This window comes from Canis lupus, chromosome 23 (genome assembly GCF_048164855.1).
Source record: "Canis lupus baileyi chromosome 23, mCanLup2.hap1, whole genome shotgun sequence".
Taxonomy (NCBI): Eukaryota; Metazoa; Chordata; class Mammalia; order Carnivora; family Canidae; genus Canis; species Canis lupus.
This window is the reverse complement of record NC_132860.1, coordinates 22,595,039-22,609,537: the sequence shown is the minus strand read 5'-3', so window position 1 is coordinate 22,609,537 and position 14,499 is coordinate 22,595,039. Positions and strand designations below refer to the sequence as shown.

At 46.4% G+C, this 14,499-nt stretch overlaps 1 protein-coding gene and 1 long non-coding RNA gene across 4 annotated transcripts in view; one reads left to right on the top strand and one right to left on the bottom strand.

Moving 5' to 3' along the window:
• LOC140614908 (uncharacterized) overlaps positions 1–14,499 on the bottom strand; it is a 32,939-nt gene that overhangs the window by 5,036 nt on the left and 13,404 nt on the right. For 2 of the 3 annotated variants that reach the window (XR_012015630.1, XR_012015629.1), the window contains 3 exons: positions 13,036–13,107; positions 9,712–9,836; positions 1,835–2,008 (listed from right to left, as the gene is read on the bottom strand). This is a non-coding gene — a long non-coding RNA (uncharacterized lncRNA). Of the gene's footprint in view, positions 1–1,834; positions 2,009–9,711; positions 9,837–10,249; positions 10,638–13,035; positions 13,108–14,499 lie in introns of those variants that run through there. The other variant, XR_012015631.1, reaches the window with a different exon arrangement.
• Positions 10,882–13,203, top strand: UBQLNL (ubiquilin like). The gene has a single exon (XM_072794330.1). The coding sequence runs from the start codon at positions 11,163–11,165 to the stop codon at positions 13,005–13,007; it is 1,845 nt and encodes a 614-aa protein (XP_072650431.1). The 5' UTR covers positions 10,882–11,162; the 3' UTR covers positions 13,008–13,203.

The window sequence follows — 14,499 nt, the reverse complement described above, 5'->3', positions numbered from 1 at the left end:
GGCTTCTGGCAGCCGCGGACTTGGTTCTGGCCACATCCACAGTGCCCAAAGCTCTGGCTGTGCTCTGGGGCCTGTCAGGGGAGATCTCCTTCGCAGCCTGCCTAGCCCAGCTCTTTGTAACCCATGTGACCTTCATTGCTGAGTCTTCAGTGCTCCTGGCCATGGCCATAGACCGCTATGTGGCCATCTGTCAGCCTCTGCGCTATGGGGCACTGCTTACCCAGCGTGTGGTGGGCATAGTGGCAGTAGCCGCAGTGACCCGTGGTGCCTGTGTCATGGCACCTCCAGTGGCCTTGCTCCAGAGACTGCCTTACTGTGGGCAGCGGGAGCTCCCCCACACCTACTGCGAACACATGGGTGTGGCTCGGCTGGCATGTGGCGACACACGCCCCAACGTTTGGTATGGCTTGGCCACCACATTGCTGTCTCCAGCCCTGGACTTAGGGCTCATTGCTGCTTCCTATGCCCTCATTCTCCGTGCTGTATGTCGCCTGCCATCCCATGGTGCCCGCTGCAAAGCCTTGGGTACCTGTGGGGCGCATGCCAGCGTCATCACTCTTTTCTACACCCCTGCCCTCTTCTCTTTCCTGGCTCACCGTTTTGGCCGCCACACAGTGCCCAGTCATATCCACATCCTCCTGGCTAACCTCTATGTGGTGGTGCCACCTGCCCTTAATCCTGTGGTCTATGGAGTACGTACCCAGCAGATTGCTCAGAGGCTCCGGTACTTGCTTCGGCTCTGGTGGGCAAGGGCAGTAAGGGATGTGGGCCCCGAGAGGGCCTCCCGTGGCAGTGAATGAGCACCTGTTTGCTGCAGGATGTGCCCTCAGATGGCTAAATGGTGCTGTGAGGCTCCTCTGCCCAGAATGCTAAAGAAGGTATCTTCATTATCTGCCAATAGGTGGCGCTCTGGTCACCCCAACCTTGTTTCATTGAATGAACAGAAGGCATACTGAACTCACCTCTTCTGGCCTGTGCCTAGTGTGGCTAGAGTTTTTCTGGTTTTTCTAACTATGTATTCATCCCCACAGTTACGTATCACACACATAGAACATGTTGGACCTGGACTGTGGCAAACAGGGAGGCCCAGGACACAACCTGGAGATCAAAATCTCATCTTTCTCCATCACTCTGCCCAGCCAGCACCAAATTAAGTGAAAGATGGCTTTGTGTAGGGCCTTCGGTGTGTGTGTGTGTGTGTGTGTGTGTGTGTGTGTGAGAGAGAGAGAGAGAGAGAGAGAGAGAGAGAAAGAGAGATACTAAGCAGGAACTCCATGTTTGCTGAAGGGGTGAAAACAGAAGGGGCTGAGGAAATGGTACAATATGAATAAAAGAGAACATAGCTCTGGAAACTTGACACAACTTTTTTTTGTATTTTTTTCTTTTTTTATTATTTAAAAAAATTTATTGGAGTTCAATTTGCCAACATATAGTATAACACCCAGTGCTCATCCTGCCAAGTGCCCCCCTCAGTGACCATCACCCAGTCACCCCACCCCCCCGCCCACCCACTTCCCCTTCCACTACCCCTTGTTCATTTCCCAGAGTTATGTTGACACAGCTTCTGACCTGGCTGATTCATACCTCAATCTTGGAAAAGCTGCTGGCTCTGGGAGGGAAGACAGTGGACTGCCCCATGCTACCTGCCTGAACTATTTCCCCTCTCTGCTCACAAGCCTAGCTTTTCTATGCTTTCCCAACTAGTTCCAATCACCAGGTTGAGTTGGCAAAACAGGAAGATGACCCTAGCACCAGTTGTCATGCTTCATGCTCTGTGTTCTTGCATGCTTTCTCCTCTCCATCCTTCCTTCCATAAAGTTCTAGTAACACCCACCTGTGGACAGTGATTCTGGAGATGCTTCTTGCTCCATGCAGCTTAGGGTGCCCAACTCTCATACCTCCCTAACCTCTGTGGCTCCCCTGGACCCATGGCTATGGCAAGGCTAGGCCAGAGGAGTTGATGGAGAGTGGATACCAGGCCTCAAGCAAGGAGTCAGAAGGTGAAAATCTGTAAAACAAGATGAGGGTATAATCTTTCATCAAAGATTGCCCAATGGAACTCAAGGTGTGTCTTCCTGGAGTCATATGTTCATTTAAGCTCTCCAACCCCTTCCCTAAAAGGAGAAGTAGAGACTTCATATGCTTCTCTCTACTGGGTATCATGTGTTGGGCAAAGGGCTCTAAAGGAGGGGATGCATTAGCAAATGGCCTTTATGCTAAATGCCTATGATATCTGAACTGGGGGAGCAATGACAAGTAGGAAATACCAAAGGATACAAATTGCTCAATGGAAAAATGGGGAAAATGCAGTCTTCATAGGAAATCTGACATGTCCTTAGGTATTTGGAGGGTTTAAAACTCACTGCTGCCTGGGAAGTACTCAAGAGACATAGTGGAAGAAGAAAGAACAGTTTTGAGTGTCTGGCACTAGGAACACTGAGCTATGACCCAGGAACCAGCTCTTCCTTTTCTTTGGGGTACCCTAGGCAAGAGCCCAGAGGACCAGAGGCTTAACAAGAAGATACTGGCCAGGGGGGCCTTCTTGAAGGACAGGCAGTGGAGGCTGTTGGCATCAGGAGCTGGGATTAGGAGAAACATTTGAATAGTGGGATGAGATGGAAACCTTTGGAGTGCTTAGAACAGTGAAAAAGACAGACTTCTAGGTGTGGGGAGGGCATGCGGCAGAACAAGCCAGCACAGGGCCGCACAGTCCCTCCAGGTATACAGCTTGGTCTTCCTCCAAGGGCCCTTGGTTACCAAAATGGCTTTTGTCCTAGAGATGGATCAGATGGAGTTACTAAATATCAGAGGAGTACTCTAGAGTATTCATGTTGAGAGAAAGACCGTAAACCCTCCTGAAAGGGACCCATCCCAAGGCCCCCACAGCCTGTCTCAGGTTTGCCTTATTCTGTTTGGACAGGAGAACCCAGCAGGATGAGGATATATCTCAGCTTGAGGACAGATGAGAGAGATCCTGTTCATGTAAAAAAGTCACTTCCACCTCATTTCTGGAAGCACAAGAGTGTCACAGCCTCTTCTCCCACGCCCCACCCCGTCCCCTCCCCACCCCTCTCATGCGCTCAGTCCTTTCAGGTGTTGAAATCTGTATCCCTCCTACTGAGACCATTCACTTGGACTGGAGATAAAAGGCTAGGAGGACTCAAAGGTCTTGTTCCCCTTCTATAGCAGAAACAAGATGCAGCCTGCCCTGGCCCTCACAGTACCCTTACTGCTGCTGCTCCTGGTGCTCCCAGGACAGCCTCAGGTACAGACTGGGGGTGGGGAGATCTCAATCAGGTGGGGAGGTGGTTCTGGGTTTTGGACTGGCTTCCCTCACCATTCTGATCTGTATCAAGAAGCCCCAGGTTCTGAGAGAGAGTGAAGGTGGAGAGGCCTAGGGATGTCTGGAACAAGGATGGGATACCCAGTCAACTCTGACTGTTGCTGGGCTTGGGTAAGCATTGAGTGAGAGAGGGAAAACAAGGATGAAGGTTAGAGAGGAGGATTTCTGGGCTGTCCACCCTGCTCTTCTATGAGGCCTCACTTTCTGCAGAAATCTGCCACCCTTTTCCTGTGTGAAGGATGCTGGAGCTGAGGGAGGCCAGCCTGGGCTATTATAGGCATGTGCCCTCTGCTTCATCATCCCCAGAAACTAAACCACTGGGCTGGGGTTGCAGACTGAAGACATAGCCAAATTAATTCCCAGGACCAGAGAAGCTACATGTGGGACTATTCAGAGAAGGACAGGAGTCACATATCTTGATTCTTGAAGAATCTGTAAGAACCCCAGCTGATTCTTTTTTTAAACTCTCAGTACCTCTAGTTTTTCACCTAAAAAAAAAAAGAAAAGAAGAAGAAGAAGAATTGAAGTCATATGTTGTCACATTCTTGTGAATGCTAAATATCAGTCTGGTGCCTCATGGTGCTACTAACATCCATCTCCTTTCTTTGACAATTTGGAACTCTGTTCTTGCTGTTTCGAGACAAAGTGAACTTGTGGTAATATACTATTCTCCAGAGTAGAAGTACTGTAGCCCCTAAACTGGTTCCCTAGGGACTTCTTTTCAGAGCAGCTTTCTTCTTCTCCACAGAGCCTTGAGGAAGAGTTTACTCCCAGCTCTGTGAACTGCGGCCAGAGCCAGCCAGAATATAAGGTAGAGTGAGGGAGGCCCTACTGCTAGGAGCTGGAAGGGGGCTCTGCTTCGGTTCTGGGAAGTCAAGGGAAGAGTCGCTCAAACTCATGGCAGAAAGGAACCCAGACAGTCATGAACAATCTCCTGTGCAAAGAGAGCTCTTCTCTGACACTCCAAAGGAGGGTCAGCTCTTCTGCTTCATGTTCCTAAACAGTACATTGTTGCCCCAGCATGTTTGATTATGCTTAATGTATGATGGTCTTGCTTTTGCAGCTGGTGAAAAGTGTGCCAGGTTCTGAGGATGAAGATGGCCTGTGCCACTGTATAGTTCACCTGTCCAACAATCTCATTCCACTGAAGCAGCTGGAGCAGCTACAGAGTATAGCCCAGGAACTCATGGACAAGTACAATCAGGGGCTATCCAGGGTGAGCACTGGAGCTGTGGGCCAGGGCCAGCAGTTATACAGGCACATTCTCTCCTGGATGCAGCATGAGGATGAGCCAAGGTGGAAGAGAAATTGCTGAGTGAAGCATAGCCCTCATCTTTGAGATGAATCCTGAGTATGAAGGAAAAATTAGGTACTATTCTTGGGATTCTCAGTGGCAGTCACAGTACAGAGAAGCTTGTGTAGGATGTGCTTCCTCCACTAAGAGGCCAATTCATGGGTATAGGTGCAGTGGGAGATGGGAATACGTCATAGGAAAAGAAGAAGGAAGTGGGATGACCAGTATAAGGGAGACAGAAAAGATCTGGAGTTGAGTTAAAATAGGGGCAATATCTGGAGAGACTTGTGGGTCAAGCTGGTGAGCTGTGCTTACACTGTAAGGTTGAGTGAATGGAAATATGACATTCAGCATGTGATGTGAGCAGTTGCTTTTTGGAATGGCCACTCGTGGAGCCCTGGGGAAGGTTGATGGGAGAGGGCCTGGAAACTAGGAGTCTGTCCATTCATTCACTCACCAAGACACCCCTGAGGTGTGGCTGTAACCAGGAAGGGGGAGACAGAGTCTAGGCATACCCGGGAAACAGTTATTTTCCCTGCAGTGAACAGAGGGACATGAATGTCCTCATTTGTGAGATGGAGATAACACTAATACTTACTTGAGGTTATTAATGGAATAAAAGAATGTATGGATCTGAGAGTATTTTGTTGGCTGTGTGGAACTGGAACTGGGAGACTGTGAATAGAAGAAAAGAGCTATAGGTCTTGAAGTTTGAGGGAACTGCCTGTCCATGCCCCGCACCCGGGTTGGCGAGTAGGCACACACCATTGAAGGTTAGGATAACCAGGTCCGGGAAATAAACCGTGCCCTGAAGGCCGGGAATCCCATTGCCTTTGCTTCCTCCTAGGAGACCCCAAACTACAGCCTGCTACGCCTCGAACTGGAGGGAGCACGGAAGTTGGTGGACCAACTTATGGCCAAAGGAGAAGTTTGTGAGGCTGAGAACCTCCTCTCTCAACTCCAGAGCCAAGTACGTGGATAGATTAGAGAATCCCTCTTCCCTTCATGGCATCCTCTCTTATTTAATCTCATAAATTTGATGATTTCCAAAATCACTTACTTCTGGAGAAAAGCGACACTGAGCTGAGTAATATGGGAGCCTCACTTCAGGTCTTAAGAACAGTTTGTGACTTATATCCTTGACATCTCGTTTCCATAGGTGGCTAATGCCAGCCTCACACTCAAGCTTCTGGCTGACTCTGACCAACGTAGCCTCTGTGCTTTCCGCCAGAAGGTGGATGTCCTTGAGGGCCGGCTAAGTGAGTGTGAGAGGACGAAGAGGCAAGAGGACTCTGGTCCACCCCTGCCACCTGGTGAGGCATCACTGAATTCTTAAGATCTCACCTCCCCAAAGACAGAGTTTGGGAATGTAGGATTGGCTATGGTATGCAGGGTTGGACAGTAAAGGTCTTGGTATAGGATGAATCTTTTGTTTCCTTGCATGGTACATCACTAAGGGATGCAGACTCTCACATACAGACATGCTAGTATACACAGATAGATAGAAACACACTTATAATCAGACATGTGCACTGTCCTGTATTCGCACAAAGTCACGCCTGCTTATATACCTGTACATGCCCTCAGGTAGATGGACACATGCTGAAATGCACGCATGGATATCACACTTTCATTATCCTCTCCCTGGAGGTTGTGTGTTTCACTCCGGTTTCTACCTTGGCTGCTCTCTTCTCTAGGTTCTTGTGCCCACAGAGGCCTGCAGAAAGTCAGCAGACCCTTTGTGGTGCAACTCAACTGGAGAGGCTCCTCCCACAAGGCAGGTGTCTGGGGTCGAGACTCAGGACCCAATCCAGATTCTTTCCTCTACTGGGTGGCCCCTCTGAGTTCAGATGATAGGTGAGTTCAAGATGGTTTCCATTTTGCAACCAGTTTCATTCCAAATGTTCTCCACATTACCCTAACAGGGTTCTTTATGGCCCCAGCCGAGCTTCCTCTCTCCATTTTAGGTATGCCCCTGGACAACCTTGGCCTAGGCCAGACAGGTCACTTCCTAGACCTCCTTTCAGGATTAAGGATGGCCCAGATGGCCCTGAGCTACCTCAAAAACCCACTGTCTGAAATTTCTAATCCCATCATAAACGAAACTGGTTCTATCTGTAGCCTGATCTAATCTCAAGAGCAAATTCTTCCCCGCCTGGCTTCAGAATCCTACCTTCTTCCTAAAAGATGTTTACAGGATGAGCTTGACCATACTTGAGAGATGGACTCAAACGGAGCTGAGTTTAAATCTCAGCACTTAAGCTAAATGAGTCTGGAGAAATGCATTCATGTCTCAGAACCACTCTAGCCATCTAGAAAGTAAGGATAGTTAAATTGTAAGAATATCATGTGAGATTCCATAGCAAAGTGTGAACAGCATAGTAGGTGCTGATAGATGTTTTTTAGATGAAAGAATTGCTAACTAAATCCATGAGTAGACAAATGAGCCCTTCAATAAACTGGCAGCCTGTCTAGGTAGCTAGGCTCAGTGCACAGGCAGGGTTTTTAAAGTCAGGACGTGTAGGAGTATGAGAAAAATCCAGCTGAGCAGGAGATCATGGGAGGGAAGGATGAACATGGCTTGAACCTGAAGAGTCTCAGTGGAAGCTCATCTCAGACAGATTAGTGTTACTTATAATATTGATCCCAATTCCTACAGGTACTTTGTATCATATGAAGCACATTTACATGACTTTGCTTTTTAAATCCTTTCAAAATATCTCTTTATAAGGCAGGACTTGTTGTCCAATGTTAAGCTGTGACAATACTCATAATTCAGGGATAATTTAAAGTACTTTCCAAAGTGGCCTCATGAGTATAGATCTCCCCAACTTCAGCTCTCGAACTATGTTTGGTCACAGGACACTGGTGTCTCAAGAGCAGGAGGAAAGCAGTGGAGTCAAGGGTACAGAAAGTCTCCATAAAGAAGAAAAGAATAATAACTATTCCTTGATTGCTTACTTTGAGATGAATATTCTACTAATTGTTTTATTCACATTATTTTGGTCAGTCCTAACAATCAATGAGATAGATTCTTTTGGTATTCTTTTTTTTTAAAAGATTTTATTTATTTATTCATGAGAGACAGACAGAGAGAGAGAGAGATTGAGGCAGAGACACAGGCAGAGGGAGAAGCAGGCTCCATGCAGGGACTCGATCCCAGGTCTCCAGAACCAAGCCCTGGGCCGAAGGTGGCGCTAAACCGTTGAGCCACCCAGGCTGCCCTCTTTTGGTATTCTTTTTATGGATTTTAATTATGAGGTGAGAGACTTTCAACAAATTATTTAGCAAATTATTTAGGTCTCTTTTTGAGACCCGGTCTCCTAATCTGTGGGAATACAAACTACCTTCTGGTGTTTTCACTATAATTAAATGAGATAATGCATGCACAGTGTCCATGAGGCATTATTGAGTTTGATGTCACTGTTATTACTGTTACTGATTTTCTTACAGTTATTTTTTGTCACAGTATGTTGTAAGTAAAAGAAGAAAGATTACAAATCAGTTCTGTCTGATTCCAAAGCTCCCACTATTAATTAGAACACTAGTCTGTTCATTTTTATTGGCATTGTGTACCCTGATGATTCTGGTGTGGTGCTTGGCCTAGGTACTTTGACTCCTACCGGCTGTACAAGTCCTATGATGACCTGGTACTGATGAAGAACTATAAGGAGTGGACAATGGGCTATGGTGATGGCAGTGGTAATACTGTGTATGAAAACTTCATGTACTTTAATTACTATGGCACACATGACATTGCCAAGGTGAATCTTTCCTCCAACACCCTGGTGCTACAACGCCCATTGCCCAGCGCCACCCACAACAACCGCTTCTCCTATGCTGGTGTGTCCTGGAAAGACATAGATTTTGCTGGTGATGAGAAGGGGCTGTGGGTCCTTTACGCCACTGAGGAAAGCAAAGGCAACCTGGTTGTGAGTCGTCTCAATACCAGCAACTTAGAAGTGGAGAAAACCTGGCACACCAGCCAGTTTAAGCCAGCTTTGTCAGGAGCCTTCATGGCCTGTGGAGTGCTCTATGCCATACGCCCACTGAGCACCCGCCAAGAGGAGATCTTCTATGCTTTCGATACCACCACAGGGCGGGAGCACCATCTCAGCATCCTGCTGGATAAGATGCTGGAAACCCTGCATGGCATCAATTACTCTCCCTTGGATCATAAGCTTTATGTCTATAATGATGGTTACCTGGTCTATTATGACCTCAGCTTCCGGACACTGAAGCACAGGCCAGCTAGAAAGGTCTCTTGGCTTTCTACTGAACCAAATCCTGTCATTCCCAACAAAACTTCCAGGCCCTGAGACCCGGGGTGGGGGGGCAGAGTATTGGGAGAAGCATGTCTTCCTCACCCTTCAGATGAATCACCCTCCAAAAAGGCCATCAGTATACTGATTGGAAAATGTCGATTATATCTTTATAGTTGATAATTCTGTAGAATTAATAACTCAATCATCACATTAAAGTTCTTTTTAATAAAGGCCTCAGTAAATTAGATTGGGATTTCATTGGGAAACAAATACTAAAACTAACAAACACCTCTTTACTAGAATCCCAGAATTGTAGGAGCTACACTCCAATTTTTAAAACAAATCTATTCTGTGTTTTGAAAACTGTGAATCCAGCTCTGACAACTATAAAATTCCATTAACAAGGCTTAGCATAGTAAGTCTTAAGTTGAGAGCCTCTGGTCTCAGTGCAGAGACCTAGGGCAACTGGTCATTAGAATGGTCATTATCCTCAGCTTCCTGTAGGGTACCTGGGAAGACAGAGGCCAGTGTCTTGGTATGAAAATCAATGATTCACTGTCCTGAATCATCTCACTTTGAGTGAAATTCAGTGAGGGACTTAGGTCTGAGTCCCATTCTAGGAAGTGAGCAGCTATATGGCTGAGGATGAGGAGGGTTTGACATGGACTGAGCTGGTGGTCTAGATATTCTCAATAGAGAATCCTTTGGTGTGACACAGGAAGTCCCCTGGCAAGCCGTCTGTAATTTCTTTGCTCATCTTCAACACACTGAGAACATAGAGACCCAAACATTCCACATCTGTTACTTACCTATCTGTGTGATTCAACTCCCTTCCATGAAGTTGGATGGAATGTTCAAAATTTCAGACCCCAAAGTCTTCAGTCACCCAGAGGGTACCAGATTACTTCATACACATTGTCTTATGTTTACACTTCTGCATATACAAACATTCACAAATATACATCCAATCAGACATATGGGTTCTTATTCATATGTATGATATTTCCATCTACATAGACATAAGTACACATTTTAACACATCGACTAACAGAAAATTCATCTACTATGCAAATAAGATCAAGCACTATCCTCCAAATCTGCATGGAACTAAGAATCTGGTTTAGTTGCCTAAATCTGTCCTGTTAGGTATTTCACTATGAATCTCTTCTACCGTCACCTCTTGATTTATAGACCTCTCTCTTTCTAATGCTTTGACACAAAGGTGGGCACTAAAGACTGGGCTAAGACATTGAAACAAATTTTTCTAAAAGTTCTGCTAAAATGATGTGTAGAAAAGACCAAGTGATAAGTGAATAAAAAATACTTTGCCAGTAAGGGCTCACTCACCTTTAATTTGAAATGCTCCTCAGAAAGCCTCCCCAGCTAGCCTTGCTCCTGCTTTTAGGATAGAGGAAATCTTTCTCCACATGAGAGCACTCTCACTTAAGTCCAGAATCACTAAACCTAGAGTCAGAGAGGACCATGACCTCCTCTTCCACTTGTGAACTTTGTTCTTGTTCCCTTTTCCTTTGTAAGGCCTTACTTTTTTGAGATCTCTAACAAAAGTAGTAAGATCCCTCTTACAGGAGAGATTCCATTCTTCCAGGTATGCAGTTTTATCTATGGTTTCAACAAACTATATATATATAGTTATATAATGATATATATATATCATTATAACAAGCCTGCCGTCTCAACAGGGACCCACACAGCACCACAGAGAAGCACACATCTCACATAAGCAATCTGGTCTTTTTTTTTTTTTTTTTTTTTTTAATAGTTTCATCCTGAGAACCTGACCTCCATTTTCTGGAAAATGACCTTGTTTTATTTTATTATGAAGATCTGGTGACGCCACCCCCACACATACACAAATATGACTCCCTGACAGAGACTGTGAGACTAGAGTTGACTTCACAATATCCCTTTTTTGAAGAAGTTATGGTTTTGGTGGGTGGGGCAGAAGGGAGGGGCAGCCCTGGGTGGAGTCATCTTTACTTAGCCCACCTAGTACCAACTATGAATCAGTAGCCACGACAGGCCTCAGCTAGGCCACATCTGGAGAACTGGGGTGGGGGGTATAACATCATAAAATACCTGGCCCCAGCCTGGTCACTCATCCCTTTCTCAGCAACAAGGAAACTAGCCTTTGGCTTGAGAACACAACAACTGAGACGGGGGCCAGCAGAAACACTCCTCTGCCCTCACCCCTTCTGCCCCGGTTTCCACCTGCTCACCATCTGCCTTCCCACTGAGGTCCATGCCGCATGTCATCTCTGGAACACCCAAGATGGCCCAGAGTGGGCATTCTTCAGGTATGCCTGCAGACAAGAACATTTCTTCGAGTGTCACCCGAGTGATAGTGAAGACAGCAGGCAAGCAGGAAGATTTTATGATAGCTGATGACACCTCGGTGAGGCAGTTCAAGGAGAAGCTATCCACCCACTTTAAGTGCCAAATGGACCAATTAGTGTTGGTCTTCATGGGCCGCCTTCTCAAAGACCATGACACACTGAGCCAGAGGGGCATCCTAGATGGCCACACCATTCACTTGGTCATCAAGTCCAAACGCAGCTCCAGATCCCTAGCACATTCCTCCCGGAACCTGTCGACCAAAGAGCCCTGCCACCAGGTCAGAAACACTGAAGGAAACACCAATGGGGTATACCAACCTGCGGGTGTGAGTCACACCCCATTGGAATCAGCCCTCCTTGTGGAGCCTGATGCTCCCAAAGTGCATTCCCAGGATCTGGAAGTGAGTGGTCCAGAGTACATAGCACAGATGCTACAGAATCCTAGTATCCAGCAGCTTCTATCTAACACAGACCTCGTGAGACAGTTCATCTCAGAACACCCAGACATGCAACAACTGATGCAGCAGAGCCCAGAAGTCTCCTACATCCTTGACAATTCTGACATTCTATGGCAGACTCTGGAGCTGGCCAGAAACCTTGCCATGATTCAAGAGATAATGCAGATCCAGCAACCTGAGCAGATTCTTGAGCATCCACTGAACCCACAGTCACACCTGGGCTTAGAGACATTGCCAGGTGGGGATAATGCCTTGGGTCAGAGTTATGTTGATTGCAATGACCAAATGCTCAACAGTTCACAAGATCTTTTTGGGGGCAACCCTTTCCCAGCTCTCCTGGAAGGACAAGTTTTGCAACAACTTCAGTCCTCGCCTCCATCTCCACCACCACCCCAGGAACGGCAGGACCAGCTTCCACAGCTCCCTACAACCCGAGTCATCTATACTAGTTCTCATGGTTTATCCTCCATCACCTCGGCCAGTGTTACCCCCAACAAGGTGAACCATACTCCCAGTACCCATACCACCACTATCTCCACCAAGGGCCCGAGTCCTACCTGTCCCATTCAGCAGCCGGCTAGGGTACCAGCCTTACCCAGCATAGAGCTCACTCAGCAGCCCCAGACAGAGGACATAGATGCCACCATCTCTCTAGATAGCTCTGACCAGAAATTAGAGGATGACCTCCAGCCTTCAGATGAGCAGACCAAATCCCAAATCACCGGAAGTATGATGCAGTTGCTTTTGAACAACCCGTACTTGGCAGCCCAGATGATGTTGTTCATAAGTATGCCCCAGCTGAGTGAACAGTATAGGCAGCAGCTGCCCACATTCCTACAGCAGACACAGCTTTCCGACATGCTTATAGCCCTAGCCAACCCTAAAGCATCACAAGCAATATTACAGATCGAACAAGGTCTGCAACTCTTAGCCACAGAAGCTCCTGTTCTTCTACCCTGGGTTGCACCCTACCTTTGGGGCCTGGGTTGGCTTCCTGCACCCAGCTGTAGCCACCCTGATACAGTGCCCTGGGCCTGGGATGTGCCAGATATTGCTGAACCCAAAGGTCCTGAATGCTGCCACAAATCTGGAACAGGCCTGCAGAGTCTACAGTCCTTAGCTGGAGACCCTTCTCATCTTCTGCAAGCCCCTGAGATTCGTTTCAGCCAGCAAATGGAATCTCTTCAGGCCATGGGATTTGGGAACCACCATGCCAATCTGCAAGCACTCATTGCTACTGAGGGGGACACCAGCGCTGCTATTCGCAAGCTCAAGAGATCCCATGGATTCTAACCACCATGCCTACTTTTTTGCTTGTTACCTGCCTGATGATCCATTTGACCACATCATCTCTCTCTTCTACCTCTTCTGCTGCTTCCAACCAGGAAAGGCCCTGGAACAGGAGAAACCAAACAATGCTTTCTTCACTGAAGAATAGACCATTGGCCATGGGTAGAAGATCTGTCAATAAAATGGCTACTCCCACATACCCCCATCTGAGGTTTGGCTTTGTTTCTTTTGCAAAAAAAAAAAAAAAAAGGAACTATCTGTGTGTACGATTTCCCTGTCTCACCTACGGTACATACATGAGCACATACACATACCACATGCATATGTCAATTTAGAGATAGAGAATCATAGTTGCATGCATAGAACCATAAGCTCAGATACTATGCTCACATATCCAAAAACATGTATACATAGCCTCAAACAGTGTTGCACACATACACAACGTCATACAGTCAAAGATTCACATTGATAGACACAGATATTCAGCACACTGCACACACAGCTATGGACATGCATAGAAGCATACAGATGCCTAAAGATGCATAAACAGACTCATCCATGTGTAGAGGAAGATAGTCATACATACCCATACAGAAAGGGAAAATTGCTATAGATAGACACAGGTATGTAGTCATAAAGACTTCCTCAACTTTCCAAGTCCAAATTGTTCAAGTTTAAAAGTGGAAGAATGGCCTGGTGGACCAGAGTAGGAAAAGTCCACATTTCAGTTAGGTCAAGGTAAGTATTTGTCCTCTTTAGGAATCTCTTACTAACTGCCATCGTCACAATCATAGGACTTTCCTGGACTGTTACTATTCACTCTTGAGCCCAGAAAGATGGAGCTGCCGACCCTGACTGCATATTCCGTCGCCAAAACTCAGACATCTGGGGCATGGCAGATTCCAAGAATATACATCCTTCAGCATAATTAATATCCGTAGCTTGTGTTCTCTGTAGTTAGCCAAGGCCCCATCTCTTCCTCTTCCTGCCTCCAGAGGAGTATCCCAGCCAGTTGGTGTGTAAACAATTACATAAGCTAAATATTATTTTAGGCGTTGAAGAAATAACAGTGACCAAATAAATTTCCTTTATTTATGGAGTTTACTTTCGTGGGGATAAGACTGTATTCTACCTAACTTACAAATAAGTGTTATTAGGGAAAATGAAGCAGGATAAGCTCTTCTACAAGCAGGGGTAATCCAGGAGATCTCTCTGTAAGGCAATAGTTGAGCAGAAATCAAAAGGAAATGGGAGAACTGAACATGCACTCCCTTGGGAGAAATCTATTCCAGGCATAGGAGGCTACCTAGGGGTAAAAGCATAAGGAAGGAATGAATATTCTTGAGGTATTTGAAGAATAACAAGGAGATGCTGTAGCTGGAGTGGAGTGTGAACTAAACAATGGGAGGAAAAACAGAACATCAGATAAATCAGGAAGAGCTTTGTAGGTCTGATGAGGACACTGAATTTTACTAGGAATGTAGTAGAAAATCCA